Source organism: Trichomycterus rosablanca, chromosome 7, assembly GCF_030014385.1.
Source record: "Trichomycterus rosablanca isolate fTriRos1 chromosome 7, fTriRos1.hap1, whole genome shotgun sequence".
Taxonomy (NCBI): Eukaryota; Metazoa; Chordata; class Actinopteri; order Siluriformes; family Trichomycteridae; genus Trichomycterus; species Trichomycterus rosablanca.
This window is the reverse complement of record NC_085994.1, coordinates 41,834,201-41,861,484: the sequence shown is the minus strand read 5'-3', so window position 1 is coordinate 41,861,484 and position 27,284 is coordinate 41,834,201. Positions and strand designations below refer to the sequence as shown.

General features: G+C 46.1%; 2 protein-coding genes and 1 long non-coding RNA gene across 7 annotated transcripts in view; 1 reads left to right on the top strand and 2 right to left on the bottom strand.

Annotated features, from left to right (window-relative positions):
- The window catches only part of itgb4 (integrin, beta 4), a 49,625-nt gene extending 34,788 nt beyond the window's left edge, over positions 1–14,837 (bottom strand). For 3 of the 5 annotated variants that reach the window (XM_062999434.1, XM_062999437.1, XM_062999438.1), the window contains exons 1-6: positions 4,216–4,359; positions 3,491–3,573; positions 3,255–3,350; positions 2,137–2,341; positions 1,840–1,936; positions 1,253–1,424 (exon numbers count right to left, since the gene is read on the bottom strand). In XM_062999434.1, coding sequence (XP_062855504.1) covers positions 1,253–1,424; positions 1,840–1,936; positions 2,137–2,341; positions 3,255–3,350; positions 3,491–3,573; positions 4,216–4,318 — 756 coding nt within the window. In that variant the 5' untranslated portion in view covers positions 4,319–4,359. Of the gene's footprint in view, positions 1–1,252; positions 1,425–1,839; positions 1,937–2,136; positions 2,342–3,254; positions 3,351–3,490; positions 3,574–4,215; positions 4,360–10,658; positions 10,803–14,737 lie in introns of those variants that run through there. The other 2 variants (XM_062999436.1, XM_062999435.1) reach the window with 2 other exon arrangements.
- LOC134318606 (uncharacterized) lies at positions 2,462–3,612 on the top strand. The gene is made up of 2 exons (XR_010013400.1): positions 2,462–2,552; positions 3,236–3,612. It is a non-coding gene; the product is annotated as an uncharacterized LOC134318606 (long non-coding RNA).
- Positions 14,838–16,168: 1,331 nt separating the features above from the next.
- Positions 16,169–27,284, bottom strand: part of sap30bp (SAP30 binding protein) — an 18,615-nt gene continuing 7,499 nt past the window's right edge. The window contains exons 4-11 of the mRNA XM_062999567.1: positions 26,526–26,568; positions 21,037–21,125; positions 18,645–18,736; positions 18,471–18,531; positions 17,675–17,726; positions 17,529–17,587; positions 17,357–17,438; positions 16,169–16,789 (exon numbers count right to left, since the gene is read on the bottom strand). Coding sequence (XP_062855637.1) covers positions 16,608–16,789; positions 17,357–17,438; positions 17,529–17,587; positions 17,675–17,726; positions 18,471–18,531; positions 18,645–18,736; positions 21,037–21,125; positions 26,526–26,568 — 660 coding nt within the window. The 3' untranslated portion in view covers positions 16,169–16,607. The remainder of the gene's footprint in view (positions 16,790–17,356; positions 17,439–17,528; positions 17,588–17,674; positions 17,727–18,470; positions 18,532–18,644; positions 18,737–21,036; positions 21,126–26,525; positions 26,569–27,284) is intronic.

Genomic DNA, 27,284 nt, shown 5'->3' with positions numbered 1-27,284 from the left:
AGAAAAATAACCAAAATATCAACAACATTAAGATTTACCTCAGAAAAATAACCAAAATATCAACAACATTAAGATTTACCTCAGAAAAATAACTAAAATATCAACAACATTAAGATTTACCTCAGAAAAATAACCAAAATATCAACAACATTAAGATTTACCTCAGAAAAATAACCAAAATATCAACAACATTAAGATTTACCTCAGAAAAATAACCAAAATATCAACAACATTAAGATTTACCTCAGAAAAATAACCAAAATATCAACAACATTAAGATTTACCTCAGAAAAATAACCAAAATATCAACAACATTAAGATTTACCTCAGAAAAATAACTAAAATATCAACAACAGCATCACTGAGCGGGTTAGCATGTAGCATCTTATAGTACAGTAGTACACCTTAGTACACCTTAGTACAGTACTATACTGTACTGTACTAAGGTGTTATTTTAAGGTGGTACATTAGGAATGTACTATAAAGTTGTGTTTTAAGGAGGTACTACAATGTTTTACTATAAGGTAGTACTGTAAAAGTGCACTATAAGGTGGTTCCTTAAGGTAGTCCTGTAAGATTGTACAATAAGGTGGTACTGTAAGGTTGTACATTAAGGTAGTACTGTAAGATTGTCCTGTAAGATGATTTTTAAGGTAGTATTGTAAAAGTGCACTATAAGGTGGTTCTTTAAGGTAGAGCTGTAAGATTGTACTATAATGTGGTTCTTTACTATAAGGTAGTAATTTAAAGTAGTACTGAAAGGTTGTAATTTAAGGTTGTACAGTAAAATTGTACATTAAGGTAGTACTGTAAGATTGTACTATAAGGTGGTACTGTAAGGCTGTATTTTAAGGTTGTACTATAAGGTGGTACATTAGGATTGTACTATAAAGTTGTACTGTAAGGTGGTCCTTTAACGTAGTACTGTAAGGTTGTACTATAATGTGGTACTTTAAGGTAGTACTGTACTTTAAGGTGGTACTGTAGGGTAGTACTGTATGATTGTATTGTAAGGTGGTACTATAAGGTTGTACTATAGGGTGATACTAAGATATTACTGCAAAATTGTGCTATACGGTGGTTTTTAAGGTAGTACTGTAAGATTGTTCTATAAAGTGGTACTTTTAAGATTTTACTATAAAATTGTACTATAAGTTGTTTTTTTAAGGTAGTACTGTAAAATTGTACTGTACAGTTGTATTTTAGGGTAGTACTGTATGTTGTACTATAAGTTGGTACTTTAGGATGGTACCTGGCACACTGCAGCCTGTAAGATGGCATCAAACCCCCCCTCCGGAGCATCCAGGTTGCCAGATATTCTCTCTTTCTGCAGGATCTCTCTGAAGGTGTTGATGTTGTTGGTGAGAGGGATCACGTGCTGAAAGGAAAATGGAGGGTCGCTGTTCGGCCACGGTTCCTTTAACCTGAGGAGGGAGGGAGGGAGGGTACACGGATCAGCACATCATAGTGACCCACAGATAGATACACCACCTGTCCAAAAGTATGTGGTCAACACACAAGCGCATCACCATGTGCAATGCCAGGCCGTGGTTGTCGTGGTGTAAGCGACTGGACTCTGGTGTGATGAACTATGATCTGGCAGCCTGAATGGTGAATATGGAAGCATGCCTGACTGTATAGTGTCGGCTGTAAAGTATGGTGGAGGAGGAACAATGATATAAAGCTGAATCTGATAACATCAAATTGGGATGCCAGGTCCTGTCCATGCTAATGGAGGTGAATCCCTGCAGTCATGTTAAAAGATCTCAGTGTCCACATACTTTTGGTCATGTGTGGTGTGTATGAGAGTGATACTGGACGAGAGGAGAACGTTCTGACTTTGAAGGTCTCATGTCGGTCTGAGGATCCGTGACCTTGTCCACAAACTTTCCGAATCCGATGGTGTAGTCGTCAGAGAGAGTACCGACCAGCTGAGCTGTAACACACACACACACACACACACACACATTAAGTATTGGGACGCCACTTCTAATCACTGAATTCATGTGTTTCAGACACAGCAGTTTTTAACAGATGTAATAAATCAATGAAATCCAACAGTTTAGGGAAGGTCCTATCAATAGAGCGGCTGTTGTTCACACAGGTCACTCAGTGCAGAAGATGAAGAGGCGGTACCCAGCTCGTCGCCCATCCTCTTCAGGTTGTCCAGATCGTCGGACATGGAGTTGGAGAAGTCCATGAGGATGTAGAGGTCGAGGGGGCCGCGCGCCGGTTCGAACACCTCCATCTCGATCTCGCGCTCCTCACCGGGAACCAGCGTCATCTTGATCATCTGAGCAGCCACCTGAGAGTGCTTCAGGTTCTTGTTTATCTGGACGTTCTGGTACACAGAGGGAAGGAGGACACACGTAAGCTTCATTTCAGGAAAAAATGGGACAGAAAAATAAGTACAATATATTTGTTATTCAACCCAGTTTAGCTGTGGTCTATCTCCCAGGTTCAGCTGTCGTCCCTCCCCCTACAGACACACAGCCAATCATGTGTCTATGTAGGCACCTGTGAGGCACGGTGGTTAAGGTACAGAGGTTGAGGTAAGGTAGTTTAGGTAGCAGCAAATGAGGTATGGTGGCTAAGGGAACGGCAGTTGAGGTACAGAGGTTAAGGTAAGGCAGTTGAGGTACGATGGTTGAAATACAGGGGGTGAGATAATCGTGGTTGGGGTGAGGCAGTTAAGGTAACAGAAATGAAGGTACGGCCATTGAGGCAAGGCAGCTGAGGCAACGGCAGTTTGAAATAAGGCGGTTTAGGTACAGAGGTTAAGGTAAAGTGGTTGAGGTAAGGCAGTTGAGTTAAGGCGGTTGAGTTAGGGCGGTTTAGGTAAAGGGGTTGAGGTAAGGCAGTTGAGTTAAGGTGGTTGAGTTAAGGCAGTTGAGTTAAGGCAGTTGAGTTAAGGCGGTTTAGGTAAAGTGGTTGAGGTAAGATGGTTGAGGTAAGGCGGTTGAGTTAAGTTGGTTGAGGTAAAGTGGTTGGGGTAAAGTGGTTGAGATAAGGCAGTTGAGTTAAGGGGGTTGAGGTAAAGTGGTTGAGATAAGGCGGTTTAGGTTCAGAGGTTGAGGTAAGGCGGTTGAGGTGAAGTTGTCCTGTTTGTGCTAGAAAGGTTAAAACGCACCACAGCGGCGTCACCTGAACCTTCACCATTTCCTTTGCCATCATATTTAGTCTTCAGAGTTTATTATTAAGCTTATTAAATATAAAGTTCTCCTGGGTTCTCCAGGGTTCTCCTGGGTTCTCACCTCCTCTACAGACATGGAGCTCTTCACCGATACGATCTGAGCGCAGCCGTGAGATCTCAGGTTGTCCAGCAGGTCACAGCGGTCGAACGCAAACTCCTGATGAACAGAGAGAAGAAACATCAGCACGTCTCAGGGTGTCCAGAAATACTGGGACGCCCCAAGCTCATGACCAGGCGTCCGAATACTTTTGACCATGTAGCGTATGTGTAGAGGTAGGTATGAGCTGGTGAGCTCACCTCATCAGGGCAGTAAGCACAGCCGACCCCGGACTGTAGACATGCTGAACATGTCTTCGATTTACTCGCCACGCAGTGATTCACTGAAATATAAATAAATTAATCAGAAATCATCATCAAAACATCATTTAATATTGTTTATTTATTTATTTATTAATGAACAGAGAGAAGAAAACATCTCAGGGATGAATTGGAATACTGATTGTAAGACAGGACTTTTCGTCCAGCGTTAGAGCCAGACATTATTTCCTTTTTTCGGTTTAGTCGTATCCAGTTCCCCTCCACTGCTGCAGACCTCCACTCCTGAATAACACACGCCCCCTCCGACACGTGTGCAGCACCGACCGCTTCTTTTCACCTGCACCGGGGTTCATACGGAGATCCGTATCGTGTATGGAGAGTCACGCACTAATCTCCATTATCCCCCGTCTCTGTGCAGTGCAGCGCCATCGATCAGCCAGCAGAGGGCGTAACTGCAGCACTTATGAAGAATCCCTACAAAACTTCTCCGCTGGCTGGTGCATAAGAAGCACCCAGCTCTCCCACCGCCATATTCCGAAAGCAAGAGGGGAGTTGGATATGACTAAACTGGGGAAAAAACAGTAACCAGAGATTCGTGACGCATCATTCAGTCACAGAAGGTGACCGGACGTGAAAATCAGCTCTCCAACCAGGTGTCTCTAAACTTCTGACCTCACCTGTCAGTGGAGGAACCGTTCACTCACCTTCTGCACTGCAGCCAATCAGAGAACAGGCTAAACACGTAAAAAGAAGAAGCCACGCCCATCCTCCCATCGCCAACCTGCAACACAAACACAAAACACTCATCAACTTTGATACACCATATGGTCAAAAGTATTGGGACGCCCCTTCTGACTACTAAACTCGTGTTTTAGTTTCTAACAGGTGTTATAAATGCCTTCAACTTCGCAGCAACAGTTTAGGGAAGGTCCTTTCCTGTTCCAGCATGACTGTGCATAAACATTAGCTTTAGAAAGAACCAGAACATCAGCATCAGTGCCCAGCCTTACAAACGCTGTCATGTTTTGACTGAACGGCACAAATTCCCACAGACAGGAAGTAGCAGGGTTGGAGTTACTTGAACAAACTGATCTGAAAAAGTTCAAAGTTTGCTTACTGGAAAGGTCATGGGCCTTCCCCAAACTGTTGCTGATGTGATACACCTGTTAGTGTTGGGTGTGGCTGAAACACTGTGTCCTGATACAAAAAAACCATAATGGAGGTTGATGAAGTATTGGAACTAGTTATAAACCATAGAAATACGTTTGAGTAAGATTAAACATAAGAAGCCCAAAAGAGATTTTAGGGGCCTTATTTCCAAGGGCCCCATCATGCCAGGGGCCCCAGTGTGAAACTCCTCCCCCCACAGTCAGCAGTAACACGGCAGTCTGAATAAATCCCTAAATAATAGTAAAGTTTGAGATTTTTCTCATATTTTGGTCTCTCCCTCACCCTCTCTCTCTTTCTCTCTTTTTCGGTTTGTGAGAAGATCAAAGCAGGACCGACACCCCCTCAAACCGAAACTCTTACCCCGCCCCCCCGCGCCCACCTCTCACCCCTCGGCGTATTTTATGGAAGTGTCAGAACTGAGGATTCCTTCCATTCCTTCAGCACATGCTTCTGTCTCTCAGTGTCCAGATAATACAAACCCACCAGTGTTGAAACCACTTACACTGAACTAATACTGCATTCATCCATTCACTCATTCATCCATTCATTCATCCATACATCCACCTATCCATTCTTCAATTTATCCATCCTTTCATTTACTCATTCATCCATTCATTCAATCATCCAATCACTCATTCATTCATCCATCAGTCCATTCATTTATTCATCATTTACTCATATACCTGTCCATTCATCCCTCCATCCATTTAGTCATTCATTTATTCATCTATCTGTCTGTCCATTCATCTATTATTTATTCATGTACTCGTCCATATTCATTTATCCATCTATTCACTTATCCATATTCATCAGTTTATTCATCCATTCAGATCTTTTCATGTAACCCTGTTTTTACTCTCACTGTAAGAACCAGACGACTGTACCAGGATAAAGAGGAGGATCCTTTGTGAGGTCTGTCAGTGTGGTATAGCTTTGTTAAGAGCTGAATATTTGAAGTGTGTCTGTGAGAAACGTGCAGCCTCATAAAAACACCACAGAAGCTGTGAGGAACGTCTCAGGAATTCCACCACCGCTCCAAAAAACCAGGGCGTGAGGAGCCCACAGGACTCCACGTTCAGCCCGGGCAACATGAGGGAGAAGATTCTCTGGTCTGATGGGATGGAATGGAGCTCTTTGGGTGGAACAGTGAGCACCATGTCTGGTGGAAAACAGGCACTGCAGATCACCTGGCTGATCCCATCCCTACTGTGAAACGTGGTGGTGGAAGCATCATGGTAGGAATTGCAGCCCAGACTTAAATCCTTTCCAACATCTGTGGAGAGACCTGAAGACGACAGTTCCGAGTTCTGATCTCAACAGTGCTACCGGCCGTCCAGACTCCCACACAGACAACGAGGGAGTACCATACTGATTCCTCATAACAGCTGCAATTACTCCCTCTGCTGGCTGATCGGGGGATAATGGAGATCGGTGCAGGTGTCGGAGGGTCCGTGTGTTAGTCACGACCCTCCTCGGTCAGGAGTGGAGGGGAAATACCATCTGGGAATTGGATATGACGACTGGGAGGAGGGGAAAAATCCATTCCTGTCATGATAAATGGTATAAACTGCCTCAATCCAGGTGTGTTACGCTCATAGAGACGTATTAAATACCTGCAGCTGGATGTTTTTGCTCCTACAGAGTGTTGAATTAAAGGTCAGAACACTTTCCTGTATCAGAGGTGTGAGTTAATGATTTTTAAATAGTTTAGGGAGTGACCGGGTGGTGAACACATGTTTGGATGAGGTGAACTGAGCTTCTGGAGGAGCATTTCAGAGGAAACAGGAACCGCCACCTTCTACAAACAAACCAAGAGCTGCTCGAGTTACAGCGACCTGACTCCGCCCGGGCAGAACCTTTACACGGATCACACGTCTGTACCTGCAGGAACATGAGCGCTGTGTGGTCAGAAGTATGTGGACGCCCCTCTTAAAGATCTCACTGAGGTGATTAAGATGATATAAAGTAAATGACATGCTGTTATTATTACAGCTACATGTTAGCACAAAGCAGGCGCTAAGACACGGTTAGATTACACAGAGCCCTGGATGAATTACACTCAGACTGTGAGTCAGGCCTTCTCTTCTCCTCCAACATCAGTGCCTGAATGAATTGGCACAAATTCCCACAGACACACTCCAAAGTCTTGTACAAAGGCTAAGAGGAGCAGTTCAGTATAAATGCTGATTCTGGAATGGGACATCTGACAAGATCACGGTCGGTGTCCCGATACTTTTGGCCTCTTTATGAACTAGTTAATCCAATTCAATCTCTTGAGGGTTAGGGGCCTTGCTCAGGGGCCCCTCTGTTAGCAACTTAGCATGATTAAACACGTTAGCTTATCGTTCAGGTGTTTATTTTAGCTTTTCAGCTTCACTACAGTTCAAACACCTGAACGACCTTGTGGGAGCAAATCAGAGTTAAAAAGATTTAAACACACAGGAGCTCGACTGAGCTACAAATACTCAATACCAGTCCAGTATCAATACCAGAGCTTCCAGTATCAATACTAACACTTCCAGTATCAATACCAGAGCTTCCAGTATCAATACTAACACTTCCAGTATCAATACCAGAGCTTCCAGTATCAATACCAGTCCAGTATCAATACCAGAGCTTCCATTATCAATACCAGAGATTCCAGTATCAATATCAAAGCTTCCAGTATCAATACCAGTCTAGTATTAATACCAGAGCTTCCAGTATCAATACTAACACTTCCAGTATCAATACGTCCAGTATCAATACCAGATCTTCCAGTATCAATACCAAAACTTCCAGTCACAGTACTACAGCTTTTAGTATAAACATTAAAGCTTCCACTAACAATACCAGAGCTTCCAGTATCAATAATCATACTCCCAGAATCAACTCCACAGCTTAGTTACAATACCTAAAAGCTTCCAGTATCACTAACAAAGCCTCCAGCATCAACACCAAAGCTGCCAGTAACAATACCAAAGCTCATAGTTACAATACTAACACTTCCAGTATCAATACCAGAGCTTCCAGTATCAATACTAACACTTTCAGTATCAATACCAGAGCTTCCAGTATCAATACTAACACTTCCAGTATCAATACCAGAGCTTCCAGTATCAATACTAACACTTCCAGTATCAATACCAGAGCTTCCAGTATCAATACCAGAGCTTCCAGTATCAATACCAGTCCAGTATCAATACCAGAGCTTCCAGTATCAATACCAGAGCTTCCATTATCAATACCAGAGATTCCAGTATCAATACCAGTCCAGTATCAATACCAGAGCTTCCAGTATCAATACCAGTCCAGTATCAATACCAGAGCTTCCAGTATCAATACTAACACTTCCAGTATCAATACCAGAGCTTCCAGTATCAATACTAACACTTCCAGTATCAATACCAGAGCTTCCAGTATCAATACCAGAGCTTCCAGTATCAATACCAGTTCAGTATCAACACCAGAGCTTCCAGTATCAATACCAGAGCTTCCAGTATCAATACCAGTTCAGTATCAATACCAGAGCTTTCAGTATCAATACTAACACTTTCAATATCAATACCAGAGCTTCCAGTATCAATACCAAAACTTCCAGTATCAATACCAAAACTTCCAGTCACAGTACTACAGCTTTTAGTATAAACATTAAAGCTTCCACTAACAATATCAGAGCTTCCAGTATCAATAATCATACTCCCAGAATCAATACCAGAGCTTCCAGTATCAATACTAACATTTCCAGAATCAACTCCACAGCTTAGAGTTACAATACCTAAAAGCTTCCAGTATCACTAACAAAGCCTCCAGCATCAACACCAAAGCTGCCAGTAACAATACCAAAGCTCATAGTTACAATACCAACACTTCCAGTATCAATACCGGTTCCCAGCATTAATACTAACACTTTCAGTATCAATACCAGAGCTTCCAGTATCAGTACTAACACTTTCAGTATCAATACCAGAGCTTCCAGTATCAATACCGGTTCCCAGCATTAATACCAAGACTCAGAGTTACAACATCAAAACTTTTACTATTAACGTCAAAGCTTTCACTATCAATACCAGAGCTTCCAGTTACAACACCAAGGGCTCACAGTTACAATACCACAGCTCAGTGTTACAACACCTAGATGCTTTTATCAACAACACTTAAACAGGCGGGAACATGCTGGAGTGGTGTTGGAGGGCTCACTGTGTGCCAGAAACATTCCTCACACCATCTTCAACACCAGTTAAAACACCAGCACCAGTTAAAACACCAACACCAGTTAAAACACCATCATCAGCTTCAACACCAGTTAAAACACCAGCTCCAACACCAGCAGCAGCCTGAAGTGTTTACCCACAGCAGGTTGGGATAAGAAACCACAGCCATTAGATTACTGCTGATTGTTTATGCGCTCAGAATAATCAGACACCTGACTGGCACGAGTGCGCCCTCATGCCCTGCCGATAGGGGTACTGCCATCCAGAAAGAGACCACTCCCACAATAAAAGAAACGTTTCATTATATTACACTGGTGATAAGTGTGAGTTACTGAGAGACCCAGAACCTGCATTACAAACCCACCGGGGGTCTGGCATTCAGGCCTGTAACGTTTTCTTGGTGTATAACTCACACACTCACACACACACTATCCAGTTAAGCAGTTATGCACCAAAATGACTTCCGATTCATTTAGAACTCGGCTCTAGAAGATCTAGAAGATGTGAAGAAGTGTGTCTCTGAGAAGTTGTGCCCATCCAATCAAAAGAGCATTTGTGAGGTCAGGCGCCAGACTGACACCCTAATTCACCCCAAAGGTGGTCAGAGGGGTTTCAGTCAGGGCTGGTCTATGGAGATCGTCCACACCACACCTACCAACTCTAATCTGTTGGAACAGTCCATACGTCTGATATAAAGGCGTCCACATACTTTTGGATTACGGTGGTGTCCTGTTATAACAGGGAACAACAGGAGCAGCAGAACCTCACATGGCTGAAACCTTCACGTATCAGGGGTCACCGAGGTTCCTCAGGTGAAGAACCAGCCACCTGAAACCTGTCACCATAAACACACTCTGCAGCTACACAACACAGCTACACTACACAAGTGTTTATTACAGTGTGTGTGTGTGTGTGTGTGTGTGTGTGTGTGTGTGTGTGCGCAGTACACATTATATAGGAACACTAAGCTTCAGACGTACCCTCATCAGGGGTCACCGAGGTTCCTCAGGTGAAGAACTCAGGTGAAGAACCACGGACCCAAAATTCACCACAAACACACACCCTGGAGCTACACTACTCACAACTCATGAGTGTTTATTACAGTGTGTGTGTTTCAGGAGTCTTGTGGTTGTGTCGTCCACATTCTTTACGAACACTTAGATGAGTCTGTACCTTCATCAGGGGTCACCAAGGTTCCTCATGTGAAGAACCGCAGACCCGAAAACTTCCACAAACACACACCCTGCAGCTACACAACACACTAATGAGTGTTTATTACGGAGTGTGTGTGTGTGTGTAGTACACATTTCATATGGAACACTAAACTTCAGCTGTACCCGAGGTTCCTCAGGTGAAGAACCACTGTGTGTGTGTGTGTGTGTGTGTGTGTGTGTGTGTGTGTGTGCGTGTGTTAATGAAAGGTTCCGGGAGGTGACAGTGCGAGATAAAAGCAACACACACCCAAAATGTGCTGAACCACAAATATGCACCCTCCAGCTACACACAGTACACAAGAGTGTGTATCACAAGGTGTGTGTGTGTGTGTGTGTGTGTGTGTGTGTTTCACATACCCTGTGTGTAAAACCCGACATGTGCACAACAAGTGTGTGTCTTCGGTTCAGGGGAAAGTGTGTGAGATCAAAGCAACGGACACAATGAACACACAGCTTTAGTGTGTGTGTGTGTGTGTGTGTGTGAACTGAGGAGGAAAGTCTGAGATACTATTGTACTAGAGAGAAAGTGTGTGTGTGTGTGTGTGTGTGTGTGTTTAAAAGAAGTTTTACCTCATGTTGGGTCTCAGTCCAGATCTCAAAGTCCAAATCTTCTCACACACACACACACACACACACACACACACACACACACGGTGCAGTAAAATGCTTTCCTTCAGGTCCTGCTCACGTCCACAGGAGAACACGAATCAAAACGTCCTGACAGATCCACAAAGTTTGGTGTGTGTGTGACCGAGAGAGTGTGTGTACCGAGTGTGAGCAGCAGAGAGGAACTGCAGGAGTGTATAAGAGTGTGTGTGTGGCTTTAAACTCCTCCTCCAGGAGCCCGGCACTCAGGTGGGCACAGGGCGACTCCCTTCCTAACACACACACACACACACTCCCCCCTCCCCTTCCCCAACACACACACACACACATTCCTGCACACACACTCACCTGCACGGACAAGAGAAGCGAGAGAATGCAGCGGCGAGGCGAGGCCAGAGGAGAACAAGAGTCAGAAGCAATTCTTTATGTTTATAATTATTTGAGTGTCCATAAACTTTTGATTCGCTGGGGTATAAACACAAGGTGACACAGAGGTCAAACTCTCTTAGATGTTCCTCAATGTAGAAAAGAAAACAGAGAGCTGACCTTCACGAGCAACGTTCAACAAACTGACACTCACCTGAAACTGACAGACTCGCCTGGATGAGAACCTGGCTTTGTTTGCCAGCCTGAATGGTGAGGAGGACGGTAAGAGAGGCAAAACTACTCCCACCGAGTCTCCAAAACCACCACATGACGACAACGGAAGAACCCGACGTCCACTGTGAAGTATGGTGGAGGGTGTGTGATGAGGGAGACCGGTCAGAGTGCAAGGCATCGTGGAGCAGGACCTTCCAGCAGGAAGGACGTCCTGGACGTACGTTTTGGATCATCGTCCTGACAGATCACGCTTCCTCCACGTCTACCCAAAGAACGAGCTGAGGAGCAGAGAGGACCTGGAACCCTGGAAGATCTGGAGAGATCTGGACCACAAACGTCACCACTGAAAGGCTGAACCTCAACAGAAGAAGAACAAAGGAACTGGAGAAGATCTTCAGACCATGATCTTCTCTGTGGTCCTTTATGAACGAACTACGAAGACTTTTGAGAGAAGCTTGGACGGCGAAGATCCTGGACCAAATCAAACCAAGCCCAGAGAAGCAAACTCAAGCTCGACTATCGTGGACCACATTGAGAAGAACTTGGAAGAGCTGAAGGTAAAAGAGGAAGAGGACAACCAGAAGAATGGACGAGAGTTGAGAAGCCTGAACACGGTCCACACGGTCACCAGGAGGCTTTATTGTGGAAAGCTTTAGATGCAGGGGTTCCAGTAGTTATGGACGGAAGTGCAGAGTCGTAGACGTTTAAACACAGGGCTGTAAATGAAGACGGGCGTGGCGGGTGAAAGTTCTGCCTGGAGGCTATAAAAAAATCATCACTCAGAACATGCAGAACCGGTTCTGAACCAGTTCAGTTCTCCACCGCTGATCCTACAACATGCACCTCAAGAACGTCACAAATCAGGACCATCCCTAAACTGTTTGGAATTTGGTATCGTTCCATCAAACCAAAAATCAGAACTTTATGGACGTCAGGTGAAAAGCCAGTTCAGCATTTGATCAGAACAGTGAAGCGCAGTGGTGGTAGCATGAGGGTGCGGAGATGAACATTTGACCTTGTACTACATGATGACTTTGTCACTGCACCATAAATGGTGTTGACGCAACAACAGCGCTGTGTATGCTGACCTCGGGGCAGGACGTTCTGACGGACCACGAGGCAGAGGAACCCGAAGGAACCTGAAGGAACCCGTCTCTAGATTACCGTGGAGAACAAGTATGTGGAGATTTGGTTGCAGCAGACACAGCAGCTGCGTGAAGGCATCTACACACGGTTCCTCTCAGGGTTCTTCAGTCCAAACTGAAGAACCCTGAGAGGAACCGTGTCTAGATGCCTTCACGCAGAGAGGATCTTCTGTGGCGCAGCAAACGATTTTACACCAACTGTAGCAGCCAAGTGTGATTCAGCTGAGAGGAATCACACCTGAGGACCAGGTGTAGCACACACACACACACACACACACACACACGGTACAGTGTGTACACACACACACACACACGTCTGGTAAAACCATGGTAACCTGACCTGAGAGAAACAGGGTGTGTATGAGGAGAGTACACGAGTGAACGAACTCTGGAGGAAGTGTTTGAGTAAATGATCGATCACTCATTAAGACTGAAGTCCTGGCTGTTTATCAACACTGATGGACCACTGAAGTTCAACATGAATGTATGGATTTCACCATCTACAGTCCATAATATTGTTAAAAGATTCAGAGAACCTGGAAAAAAACAGACACTGGTGTCACTAATAGAACCACAGAGTCTAAAATCCTCCAGAAGATTCTGGTCAGTAGAACATTTTTACATTTTTCTATTTGAAGGTTTTCCATGTGGACTTCAGCAGCACAAAAACATCCTGTCTCACTGCGTCTGTCTCACTGCGCCCGTCTCACAGCGACGCCAAACAATGAGTCTCTTTAAAACGCCAACATAAAGAGTTACACACTGCAGCTTTAAATGGAATTTAGGAATAAATCACAAAAAACTGGAGCTCTATTTGAGGCGTCCCAACCACACCACCACTCACTCAATAAAAAACGCTTCGTACTGCAGCTTTAACCCAAATAAAAGAGAGAAGCAGTCGTTCATAAAAACACTCTTTATTAAAAACAGCGGGGGAGAAGTTTACCAAAATAAACGCCAAATCCTGATTGGACGCCTGCAACAGATTCCAAAAATAAACACCAGGAGCAGTTAAATAATAATAATAATAATAATAATAATAAAAAAAGAGCTCAATCTGAAACAGGCCGTGTGTTTATGGAAGTCTTGGCTGTTGGACTGCGAATTAAGGTTTTTTACCATCTACAGTCCATAATATTGTTAAAAGATTCAGAGAATCTGGAGAAAAACAGACAAGCTGCATTAAAAACAGACACTGGTGTCACTAATAGAACCACAGAGTCTGAAATCCTCCAGAAGATTCTGGTCAGTAGAACATTTTTACATTTTTCTATTTGAAGGTTTTCCATGTGGACTTCAGCAGCACAAAAACATCCTGTCTCACTGCGTCTGTCTCACTGCGCCCGTCTCACAGCGACGCCAAACAATGAGTCTCTTTAAAACATCGACATGTCTTGAGCATGAATTTATGGATTTCACCAAAAACGCTTTATACTGCAGCTTTAACCCAAATAAAAGAGAAAAGCAGTCGTTCATAAAAACACTCTTAAAAACAGCAACGCCAAATCCTGATTGGACGCCTGCACCAGATTCCAAAAATAAACACCAGGGACGCAGTAAAATAATAATAATAAAGAGCTCAATCTGAAACAGACCATGTGTTTACGATCTTATTTTTTTAAGGTCAACATGAATTTATGGAGTTCACCATCTACAGTCCATAATATTGTAAAAAAATTCAGAGAATTTGGAAAAAAACTCGTGTCATTAATAGAACCACAGAGTCCGGTCAGTAGAACATTTTTAAATTTCCATGTAGACTTCAGCAGCACAAAAACATCCTGTCTCACTGCGTCTGTCTCACTGCGACGCCAAACAATGAGTCTCTTTAAAACGCCAACATGAAGAGTTACACACTGCAGCTTTAAGCAGAAGTCTCGAGCATGAATTTATGGATTTCACCATCTGCAGTCCATAATATTATTAAAAGATGCAGAGAACCTGGAGAAATGTGTGTGTGTGTGTGTGTGTGTGTGTGTGGAAAGAACAAGAATGAAAACCAAACCTGAATCCCTGTAACCTGTAACCCTTCAGACAGCGCCGAGTTTAAAAACAGACGCTTGTGTCACATGTAGAACCACAGAGTCCGGAATCCTCCAGAAAATTCTATTAATTTAATGTATTTTAAAAAATATTTGTAATTTTTATTATTATTTGTTTGAATATTCGGTTGTAAAATCTGCAATTTTGCACAAGCGTGAAAATAAAAAGCAAAGAAAATTCTGAGACTCCCGATGATAAACTGCCGTCCGAACAAACCTGAACAAACTCACACGAGGATCAGAAACTCAAACTCACATGAAATGAAGGAGGTTTGAACTCTGCTCTCGTCGCTCCTCTAATCCGGCCGGCGTCCCGTAATTCTGCTCATGCTTCAGCCTCCACGCTCCACAGTTCGGGGGGAATCTGAATCTGGAGCTGAAGTGTTTCTCTCCAACGGGGACGGGACCGAAACCCCCGGACTTCCCCTCCGGCGGCCCTTTTATTCAGCAGCACCTCTTCACAAGCACATTAGCATATTAATGCCGCGTCCACTCCAGACTTTTGTTCGGCTCTCCCAGGACGTGGCCAGTCGGAGCAGGAACCATCGGACCTAACGCCGCTCGGATTGTCTTCTCAAACCCGCCGTCTGGCTTCGGTTTACACCAAAATAACACTGTTTTATTTTTTATTTTGCATCTGTTACCACTGAATGGATTCAGATCCTCATTTAACATGTAACAGGAGACCAGAAGAAACCACAAACCAGAGTTTTTACTAAATCATTTCATTTATTATGGATAAAAGGTTACGCAACACCTATATCACCCATGTGCACATGTAACCACACCCCTCAACCCAAACTTCAGAACTGGAGGCTCCAGAGAACTGGAGATCAGAACTGGAGGTCAATGGAACCCAATAATCGATTAAATCTGGTTCATTGACTGACTGATGGGCATTTACACCCCATCCCCCATCCTCAGAGAAGATGCTTTTGGAAGAAGCACCTTTGATTTTCCACCAGACAGTTCTGGATTCTTCCAAAGAGGAACACACTACACTCTCTGTACTCCTCCACCACTCCTGCTGATATTGCTGCTGTTCCAGGCGTGTCACCACTGAGCCTTGAACTCGGGTCTCGTTAAGAAACCAGGTGAAGAACCACCACAGAGAAGCACCTTCGGGTCTCCGAGACATTTTGTTAGGGGGCGCCGTCTCACCCTGCTCAGATCCTCGCTCATTTACGAGCACGGATGGTCCAAGTTCAATACAAATTGAAACACTGACATCTACAGTACATAACATCATTAAAAGATTCAGAGAATCTGGAGAAATCTGTGTGTTTATGTGCAGCTGCAGCTTAGTGCTTAAAGTACTGGACTAGTAATCAGAATATTGCTGGTTCAAGCCCCACCACTGCCAGGTTGCCACTGTTGGGCCCTTGAGCGAGGCCCTTAACCCTCAATTGCTTACACTGTACACTGTCACAGTGCTGTAAGTCACTTTGGATAAAAGCGATAAATAACAAGGATGGAACCAAAACTGGATCCATGTGAACCCCCCCCCCCCCCCCCCCCACACACACACACACACAGACCTCTCACCCCTCCGCTGCACATGCTCAGACCACGTCGGTCCAGATTTGATTCATTACAGTCGTTGTTAATTGGTGCATGAGTTGAACGAGGGGTGCACTTACTTTTTCACATCCCTCTCTATTGTACACAGACAGACTCGGACACGGCGGCGCTTCATCACCGATATAAAACCTTTATTTCTGTTATAAACATCGTAACTTCAGCAGTGATTCACTCATCCTGCACCGTCGGGATTCGCTTCATCCCTCGATTCACGCCAACCGATCACATCCGACCTGTGCGGTCTCACTGATAAGTTTGTGCACCCCATGTTCAGTTGTACGTCCAATGATGACATCATAAAACTAAGAAAATGTGAAACGAGCCGCGACGCGTCCATAAACTTACTGCACAGACACGTTCGTAATCTTAAAATCAATCCCGATTTCTCTCAGCGGCGGGTCGGGGGCAGATGTGGTGCAGATGTGGAGCACTCGATGCCCCCCTTCCCCCCCCCAAAATGAGTCTCTAGTCATAAGTGAACACCGAAAGTCCCAACGTGATGTCACTTCCTGTCACCTGGCTCCCAGGTGTACCGGCGAACGGCGTCACTGCTTGGCTTTTTTCAGGATGGTCCCCACGGCGGAGATGACCGTGGTCTTGGTGCCGCTGGCCGTGGTGGTGACCGATACCACCCCGGGGAGGGTGGCGGTGGTGGTGAGGAGAACGGGCTGGGCCAGGGTCACCGGCACCGCCGAATCCCATTTACTCTTCCTCTTCTGAGCGTCTGCTGATCACACACACACACACACACACACACACACACACACACACACACACACACACACTACCAGGTTCCAAACTGCATCCAGCAACATTACTGTTAATTAGGGGCTTCATGGGTGGAGTGTTCAGGGTCGAGTAGCTGCACACAAGCCTGAGATGAGCCTGATGTGGAGTGATATAAAGCACCACACTGGACCCTGGAGCGACAGAAAGACGCTCACTGGAGTCTCGCCGATGCTGTGAACAGAAACCAATCCTCACAGTCATGTTCCAGACTCCAGTGGAAAGCTTCTGTGGCTCTGGTGTGTTTGGGTAGCGGAATATACATCCAAAAGTATGTGGACACCTGAGCATTGTTACTATTACTATTATGAAGATGTGTTTAGATTTCGGAGTGGGACTGTGGGAACATGTGTGCGGTCAGGCATTAGCAAAAGGGCCGGGCTCATAGTTCTTCAGTTAGACATTCCAATTCATCCCAGAATGTGTTGGGTAGGGTTGAGGTTCAGGTTCTGTGCAGACAGTATGAAGTGTAACGTGTGTGTGTGTGTGTGTGTGTGTGTGACCGTACCGGCTGACGTGGTGGTGGTGTTGGCGGTCACCGCAGCAGAGTTGGTACTGGTTCCCTTCTTGGTTCCCGTGACGAACTCGATCTGCGAGGAATCAGACGAGGACGTTAAAACAACAGAAAGACTTTAGATGGTGTGAATGAGACGAGCTGAGGAGTGCCTCAGGGTTCTGACCTTGGTCCGTTCTTTTTTGGCCTTTTCCAGCTTTTCCATCTCGATCTTCTGAGCTTTGGCTGCACAAAGAATTCACACGAACACACATGAAGGATTTTTATTTAATTTAGAACCATCGATGAGTGAGTGAATCGCTCTGAACTCACCTAAACCCTCGTAATACGAATCCTCGGCCCAGCCGTGAGGGTCGAACATGTCCTACAGTACAGAAATCATTAAAAGCTCCGGTTAGCTCACGCTGCATCACACCACAAGCTCTTTAACACGTAAAACCAGTCCGAACCCGCCTTCACGAGGCTGCCACACACCCCACACCCATCACCTCCCACAGAACTGAAGCTTTAAATGATGAGTCTACTGAACTCTGCCTAGTTCAGTGATTAGGGTAGTGGTCCTAGTAATCAGAAGGTTGCTGGTTCAAGTTTGAGCGAGGCCCCTGACCCTCATTTGCTTGCACTGCATTCAGTCACACAGATATAAAAGCGTCTCCTCTAAACAGTTCTGACAAATGATTCCTCATTTTAACTCATGAGTCATTTGCAAATGATTCCTCAATATAAATAATTTACAAATGACTCCTCATTATAACTCACGAGTCATTTCCAAACGATTCCTCATTATAACTCATGAGTCATTTACAAATGATTCCTCGTTATGACTTCTTATTGGGCTGCAAGCAGTGCTTCAGTTCACCGGGTTCAGGTGTTCCAGCCACGCCCACAAATAAATGATGCGAAGCGACAGTTTGGGGAAGGCCAGCTCCTGCTGCAGCACACACACAGCATGCAGCCTCAACAGCTTTGGGACGAATTAGAACGCTGACTGCAAGGCAGGGCATAACAAGAGGGAACATGGTTTTAGAATGGGGTGTCCGAAAGTATGTGGACGCCCGATTATTATCTGGTTTGGCATGCAGAGGGATAAAAGGGGGCGGAGTCTCACTTTAGGGTAATTGGTTCCCAGTTCATCGATTCCACAGAACTGGATGAGCTTCTCATAGATGCTGTGAACACACACACACACACACACACACACACACACTGATTAATAATGAGGAGTTACTGGGAGCTGATACTGGGAGCTGATACTGGGGTCCATTAGGACTGTAACTGGTACCTGGGGTTCCTGAACTCTTTCTTCTTCTGGATGTGGCTGTTGGTGTCGAAGTCGCCCTTTAACTTCCTCTCGTACAGTTTGTAGATCTTCTCCTGGGAGGAACATCACAGCATCACTTACAAACGGAACACGGAACACTCCACCGGCCTCCCACTCCCCCGGCCTCCCACTCCCCGGGGTCCGGTCCACTCATATTCTGCTCTTCTGAGAGGAGCAGACGACCAAGCTCTCCATCAACACTCCAATTCATCTCATTCATCACAGTGAGAGCTGAGCCTTCACATCTAGCATTACCATCCACCATCTTACTGACAGAACGGGAGCGAATCCCCACAGACGTACTCGTAATTCTGTGCTTTCCCAAAGGAACCCGGCTGTAGGACTAACGGACGTGTGTCAGGGCCGGACCTGATCCGAGTGTGGGTTCAGGTGGAGGTGTTTTGGTTGCGGTGGGTGTGTGTGTGTGTGGGGGGGGGGGATTGGGTCGGTTCCTGTGCAGCGGTGATGAAGGTTCTGGACTCTGAGTTACACCTGTGTGTGATTTTAGAACCCGAGAGTCATTTCTAACAACCAGAGTCCAAAACATTCCCACTCAATCATCCACTCAGTTCCCCCTCCTCCCCACTCAATCACCTTACACACCATCTCAATCATTCACTCACCCAACTTACTAACTTATTCACCAACTCACTCACCCCACACACACACACCCACCCCACACACACACCCACCCCGGTGTTCTCTTGTGTAATGTATGTGTATGTGTGTGTGTGTGTGTGTGTGTGTGTGTGTGTGTGTGTGTAATTATTTCTCTGTGTGAGGATGAAGGAACGTGGAGCTTCATGTTGGTGCAGATGAAACATGCAGCTGCAGGGCAGGATGTTAATCACACACCATCAGAACAGAGTGTATGAACAGCGTCATGTGCTGAGCTATCAACCACACCCTAAACACGCAGTCATACACACACACACACACCTAACACACACACACACACACACACACACACACACACACACACACCTAACACTCCTGTCCCGACAGCTTCAGTACAGAGCGAGAACGTCAGAACCATCGAGAGAGGAAGTGCAACGGGACAACAGAATGTTCTGGAAAGCTTCAAAAGCCTTGTCCTTATTCCAGAGTATTCACAGAAAGTATTCACGCCCCTCAGTGTGGCCCTCAAATGGTGCTCAGGTGCGTCCCGTTAACATTTAACGATCCTTAATGTGACCTAACTAAATTCACCTGCTGCACTCTGAACTGAGAGGACAGAGGTCAGAGAGACACGCCCGGGTCTATAACGACCCCCAATTTACAATGTAGTGGATCTCCACCATCAACAAGGACTTGGACCTTAACGACCCGAAACATCCCACACTGCCTGGATCTGATCCACTGATCCACTCTAGAATAAGAGATGTTGTGCTAGCTCTGGCGGGTGGATTCATCTCGTGCGGCCGATTCCTCAACCCTTCAGCCCAGTGAATAAGATCCTGGAGTTCTGGATGGGAAGTGGGCGTGAGGTCCCAGCAGAACCCAGAATAATAACCGTCGTGCCAAGCGGTGAACAATAGACGCTCGGATTTTATGAGTTTTGACCATGAACTGAAACAGAAGCTCCTCTGGAGCAGGAGGAGGAGGAGGAGGAGGATCCGGTCAGGGGCTTTAGAGAAGATAAATCACACAGGAGCGGGACCCAAGCAGGAGGAACCCAAAATCATCTTAAAATCAGGGTTTTCAGGACAATCTGGGCACGAGGAAGGTTTGTGGCTCAGGGGTTCTGACCCTGCACCTCCAAGGTACTGTAGTTACCTCCCCATGGCATAAGTGGATGGACACTAAACTTCGCTATGACCAAGCCTGCATGCTGATATCCATAATAGAACAGCACACACATTTCTGGACTAGATTGATCCCCATTCTTAAATCTTTTAATAATATTATGCACAGTAGAGGGTGAATTCTATTATTATTTGCATTTATTGACTCTTAATAAGACATACGCTTGGCTCAAACCCTGAATTGCGGGACCTGTATTGTTGTGCAGCACCCACACCGGCAGCTGTGCCCCTGCGCCACCTAAACAGAACGTCATGAACCCGAATGATGGTTTGTTTAGTGAAATACGAGGAGTTCTACCAGCTAGCAACCATAAAAAATAGCCAGTATATCCAGTACGTTCATGCCAACGAGACTCTAGTGGCCCACCTTCAATTTGGAACGTTAGGAGACCCCCCGGTATCACTGCAGTCGTACTTATGTTGTTCACGGGGCTTTAACTGGGGTCGTAAACGTTACAGACGTTAGAATTAAGTATCCGTGACGATATTTACCTGGCAGGCTCTAATAATTCGTGTGTGTGTGTGTGTGTGTGAGCAGGTAAACACACCTGTAGATGGGTGGAGCAGCGGCCCGGAGGTTCAGGAGGGATTCGGATCTCCTCAGGACACATGTTCCTCACCTTCTCCGAAAACTGAGCTGGAAACACAAGAGAGAAACACACTGACGTTCTAACCGCTCCTATAACATGTCCTGTTCTTATTATTATTGATTCTGTACAATCCTGATTCCAAATAGAATTGGGACAGCAGGTAAAATTGCAGATGTGTCAATACAGAATTCACTGAAAAGCACAAATGAACTTTACTGAGTTTCCAAACTCCAAACTATTCTTGCACACGTTTCACACTACATTTCACCATCTACAGTCCATAATATTATTAAAAGATTCAGAGGATTCAGTGAAATAAAACAGCAGAACTTTAATATATCGTATTAATACAAACTAATTCCTCATTTTATGCCTCTAAGACATTTCAGAAACAGCTGAAACAAGGTCAGATTAAGTATAAAGTGACACTGCACATGTGGGATTTCTGCACTTCACCATATACAGTCCACAAAATTATTAAAAGATTAGAAGAATTCAGCAACATCCCTGTGCATAAAAAGCCAAGGTCGAAATCCATCATCGTGGCCGCTCAGGTGGCGCAGCGGTAAATACACACGCTGGAACCAGAGCCGAGTGGCCCCATGAACAGCGATTGGCCAATGGTTCAGATATGGGCGGGACTAATCCGGATGGGGTCTCTCTCTCATGACTGGCTGATTGATGGCGCCTGCACAGAGATGAGAAAACAGTGCCGTCAGGGTGTGTCTCTCCGTACACAACGCTGAGCTGCGCTGCACTCGTCTGGTGTAGGTGATAAGACGCACACGGCTGCTGCACACGTGTCGGAGGGGGCGTGGGGTAGCTCATTAGTGGAGAGGAAGCGTGACGCAGTCGGGCAATTGGACGCGCTAAAAGGGAGAAAATGCATAAAGAAAATATAAAAAGCTCATGAGCACATTAATGTTTGATATTTGACGTGTGGACGTGTGTTTGTAGATGTAGTGATGAGCCGTGTTTACTGATCAGGGTTTTCTGAAGCGCTCACGGGTCTGTGTGGTTCTGTTCATCACAGATGCAGGTCGGACGGGTCGAGGGTCACAGAGATATTGGTTTTCATGTTTGCTCTATAGGTACTGATAATTCTGTGAGTTCTCTAAATCTTTTAATGTTTAAGGACTGTAGACGGTGAAATGTGAGGCTCGTTTCTGAAGTTTTAGGTGAATAAAGTTGGAATCAGATCATAAAGATAATATAAATAAATATGTAAAAATAAACAAATAAAATATAAACAGTGAATCTTATCGCTCGTGTTCTTCACCAGCTCATTCTTTACTTTTCTTCACTCGTGCCCAGAATAACAAGACAGAAACACGCAGGAGAAAAATACCTTCCACTGCCAAACACACACACACACACACACACACACACACACACACACACACACACACACACACACACACACAGGGTTGGGTCGGGAGTGGCAGTTAGATCTGGCCGTCTGCCCGGGACAGAAAGAAAAAAATCCAAAGGGAAGAAGAAATTACAGCCCTGCAGCGATGGAAACATCACACACACACACACACACACACACACACACACACACACACACACACACACACACACACACACACACACTCAGACAAAGACATGCACACACACACATTCTCTCTCTCTCACACACACACAAATACATGTTACAGTTCTACCCTAGTGGTTAAGGAACTGAACTAGTAATCAAAAGGTCACTGGTTCAAGCCCCACCACTGACAGGTTGGCACTGTTTGGGCCCTTGAGCAAGGCCCTCAACCCTCAATTGCTTAGACTGTAACTGTCACAGTGCTGTAAGTCACTCTGGATAAAAGAGTCTGATAAATGCTGAACCTCTTTCTATAGTGGGCGGAGTCAACAACACCACAACATTAATTTAATATAAAATATAAAGAATTCTTCCATACAGCCAAACCCTTTACATTAATATAATTATTAGTTCATTATGTTAAAACATCCTGAATCATTTCGATGACCTGAATCGTTTCTGATAATCTGAATGGCAAAGGTGGCTCAGTGGTTAGCCCCACATCTGCTAGGTTGCCGCTGTTGGGCCCTTAGACAAGGCCCTTAACCCTCAATTGCAATGTATACAGTCTCAAATGTAAGTCGCTTTGGATAAAAGCATCTGCTAAATGCTGAAAATGTAAATGAATCATTTAGATTATCTGAATCAATTTAGGTAAAATGAATCATTTAGATGATCTGAATCATTTCTGATTGAATCACTGCCTGATGAAATGATCTGAATTGATTCTCCTCTCTGAAGCTCTGAGTAGAAGCTCCAGGACTTTGATCTGTGATTGAAGGTGTGTGAGGTGAGCTCAGGTTCGAGTGGATGTGAGGTGATGGTTTAGGAGGGGAGTCTGCCATGTTTACACTGGTGAGCATTACTGGTGATATACTGGTGAGCCATTATACAGTCTGGATGGTGTGAATCATTCCGCGCCCCGTTCACACACGCTTTGTTTCAAAGTACCACGTACACACACACACACACACACACACACACACACACACACACAGTAGCAACACACACACACACACACACACACACACACAACTGAATCACTGCAGGAAACATGAATCATTCAGGGCTCTGTTTACAGACACACACACACACAACTACACACACACAACTACACACACTATCGGTGCACCACACACACAACTACACACACACACACACACTACACACACTATCAGTGCACCACACACACACACACACACACACACACTGTATCAGTGTATCATTGCAACACACACACAACTACACACACACAACTACACACACTATCGGTGCACCACACACTATCGGTGCACCACACACACAACTACACACACACACACACACACACTACACACACTATCAGTGCACCACACACACAACTACACACACACTGTATTATTTCAACACACACACACAACTACACACACACTATCAGTGCACCACACACACAACTGAATCACTGCAGGAAACATTAATCATTCAGGGCTACACACAAACACACACACACAGTAGCAACACAAACACACACACACACACACACACACACACACACACACACACACTATTGCCCAGTAGCTGATGGCAGAGTCAGGACAAGTCCAAACGATCTTGACACTCTACATTCCTGTCAGGGCGTTTACACACTCACAGGTTTTACTCTGGACCCGAGTCTGTTTGGGCCCCTCGTTTGGACCCCTGTTTGGGCGTGTCTGAGAGCTCTGTGATTGGCTACTGAGGTCTAGACTAGAGGAATGTGATTGGTCGAAGACCTTACACATCACTTATAACTGAAGGACTCTTACAAGTTCAGGTGTTTAAGCCACACCTACTGCTAAAATAAATGATATACTTTAATCTTTGGAAATGAATGTGAAGGCACACATTCTGACCCTTGACCTTCTGCATGAGCTGGGAGATGAATTGAGAGTCAGACCTTCTCGTCCGACCCCTGACCTCACAGACGCTTGCACAGACACGCTCCACGATCTGGTGGGAAGCTTTTTCAGATGGGGCGAGGGGGTGCAGGAATATGGTGCTCAAAAATGTAAAAATGCATGAAACCGTCCAGTACAGGAGCGAGTTAAATCTGAGTTAAAGAGCCGAGTGATGGAGTCAGCGGTGCTATCCACCTGGCCGGGCATGTATTTGGGGGGCAGTCGACAGGGAGACCTGTGCTGTCTGATGGAGCCTCCTTAAGGAGCACTGGAGGATTACAGGAAGTAAAATTACCAGCAATCCACTGCTAGTGGGTATAAAGAAGCAGAAGAGTGGTGCAAACGTCAAGGGTCCAGAAGAGTCTGTTCCTCCAGTGCACGTGAGCACATCAGTGCAGACAGACTGGGTGGGTGGGTTGAGATGCTCCCCGTGACCCCCCCCCCCCCCCCCCCTCCTGTCCCGTCCCGCCCCCACCCCAAATCTGTGAGTCTTTGTCACGGAGCACAAAGCAAAGCTGTGAGAGTGTGTGTGAGAGTGTGTGTGAGAGCTGTGAGAGCTGTGAGAGTGTGTGTGTTTGAGAGAGTGTGTGTGAGAGTGTGTGTGAGAGCTTCAGAGCTCGGCCTGACATTTCACTCCACACCAGAAGAAAAGAGGCGTCTGTACTCAAGTCTGGCTTTGTACTGAGCGACCAGAAATTACCCCCCCCCCCCCCCCCCCCCCCCATTGACCCTTCACCCTGACAACACCCCTCTTAACCCCCCCCCAAGAAAAAAAAGAGAACTTATACAGAGAAGTGGAAGGAGACAGAAACAGATGCGCTGTAGATTGTAGATGCGCTGGAGCGATCAGGAGGAAACACCAATCACATTGTGGACGGCGGATTGGTGAGGGTGGGGCAGGTGAGTTTGGAGTTTGGGGTGAGGGATGGGCAGGTGGGGTTTGATGTGAGGGTGGGGAGGGTGAGTTTTGGGGTTTGGGGTGATGCGGGTGGGGTTTGGGAGAGGGTGGGGTTTGGGATGAGGGTGAGCGGGATTTGGAGTTTAGGGTGGGGTGGGTGGGGTTTGGAGTGAGGGTGGGGGGGTTTGGAGTTTAGGGTGGGGTGGGTGGGGTTTGGAGTTGTGGGTGGGGTGGGTGGGGTTTGGAGTTTAGGGTGGGTGGGGTTTGGAGTTTAGGGTGGGGTGGGTGGGGTTTGGAGTGAGGGTGGGGGGGTTTGGAGTTTAGGGTGGGGTGGGTGGGGTTTGGAGTGAGGGTGGGGGGGTTTGGAGTTTAGGGTGGGGTTTGGAGTTTAGGGTGGGGTGGGTGGGGTTTGGAGTGAGGGTGGGGGGGTTTGGAGTTTAGGGTGGGGGGGTTTGGAGTTTAGGGTGGGGTGGGTGGGGTTTGGAGTGAGGGTGGGGGGGTTTGGAGTTTAGGGTGGGGTGGGTGGGGTTTGGAGTTTAGGGTGGGGGGGTTTGGAGTTTAGGGTGGGGGGGTTTGGAGTTTAGGGTAAGGTGGGTGGGGGGGTTTGGAGTTTAGGGTGGGGTGGGTGGGGTTTGGGGCCACAGTAGGCAAGCATGCACTACAGAGAGCTGTAACATGTACAGAGGAACACACTACACTCTCTGTACTCCTACACCACTCCTACCGATACCTCAAGCAGCCAGCAGGAGGCGCTGATGCAGCAACTCAATGAGAGGACGCCCAGCTTTAATTACGGTGACCACGCCCATTAAGCAAACTCAATTAGTGTCCTCTGTTCCCATCTCATTAACAGGAATGCTGGTGGAACACGCTGGTGGAACACAGGGGGGGAACACAGGGGGGAACACGCCCCTGTCCCGACTCTTTCTGGAGTGTTTTTCAGGAATCAAATTCTACATCTGTTTATATTTACAAACTATAAAAATTCAACAGACTGAACAAATCCCACTGTGTTCTTTTTACTCATTATACCAAACGTCCCGACTCTTTTGGAAATGTGGTTCATATGAAGGCGAGTAATTACTCCGTTACTCACCGACCAGCTCGTTCGGATCCTTTTTCTCAACGGTCACGACGTCCTGAAACACAAACACACCAAAACAACACGGTCACGTTTCATTCCTCTCTGCACTGCCTACACTTGGACATACTCAAATCCCCTGAGCGGTCACTCTGGCGACCTCTGCTGGAGGAACAACAGCTATTGAGAATAGAACCTGTCTGCTCTAACAGAGACGTCTGACCTGAGGGGGGTTCAGATGCTGTTGCTGGACTGCAGTACAGGCGGGTCAAAGCTCCTCCACAGTAACGGGAAGGTGGCCGAGCTGGCCGAGGAGAGCGGCACACTAGCACTCGTGAGGTTACCGGCTGAGACAGGTTCTTACACAGTTCCACTTTGCCCTCTGTGAATAGACCAGCCAGCAGGGGGCGTATTTCTGCAGTGGATATGAAACCCAGCGACCGCCCCTCTGTCAGGCACGGCCATTCAGGGAGATTTTCTCCTATTTTATCGTGGTCAGTTTGTCTCCCTCTGCTGGTGGATGATTGCAGGTGAGGAGGGAATATTGCTGCTTACGCCTCCTCCGACCCGCGTGCAGCCCGCGGAACCCTTTTTCACCCATGCACCCTGCACAGGCATGTGTTTGAAGACCTCGCCCACATAGTCCGGTCATCCCGCCCTAGCAGAGACGTATCTGCTGCAGGCACTGTCAATTATGCCCGCTAGATGGCGCCCAGAATCTCGGCGCTGGATGCCGCCTTTAAAGAAACAACCCGAGTGTGGAGTTTTTCCTGA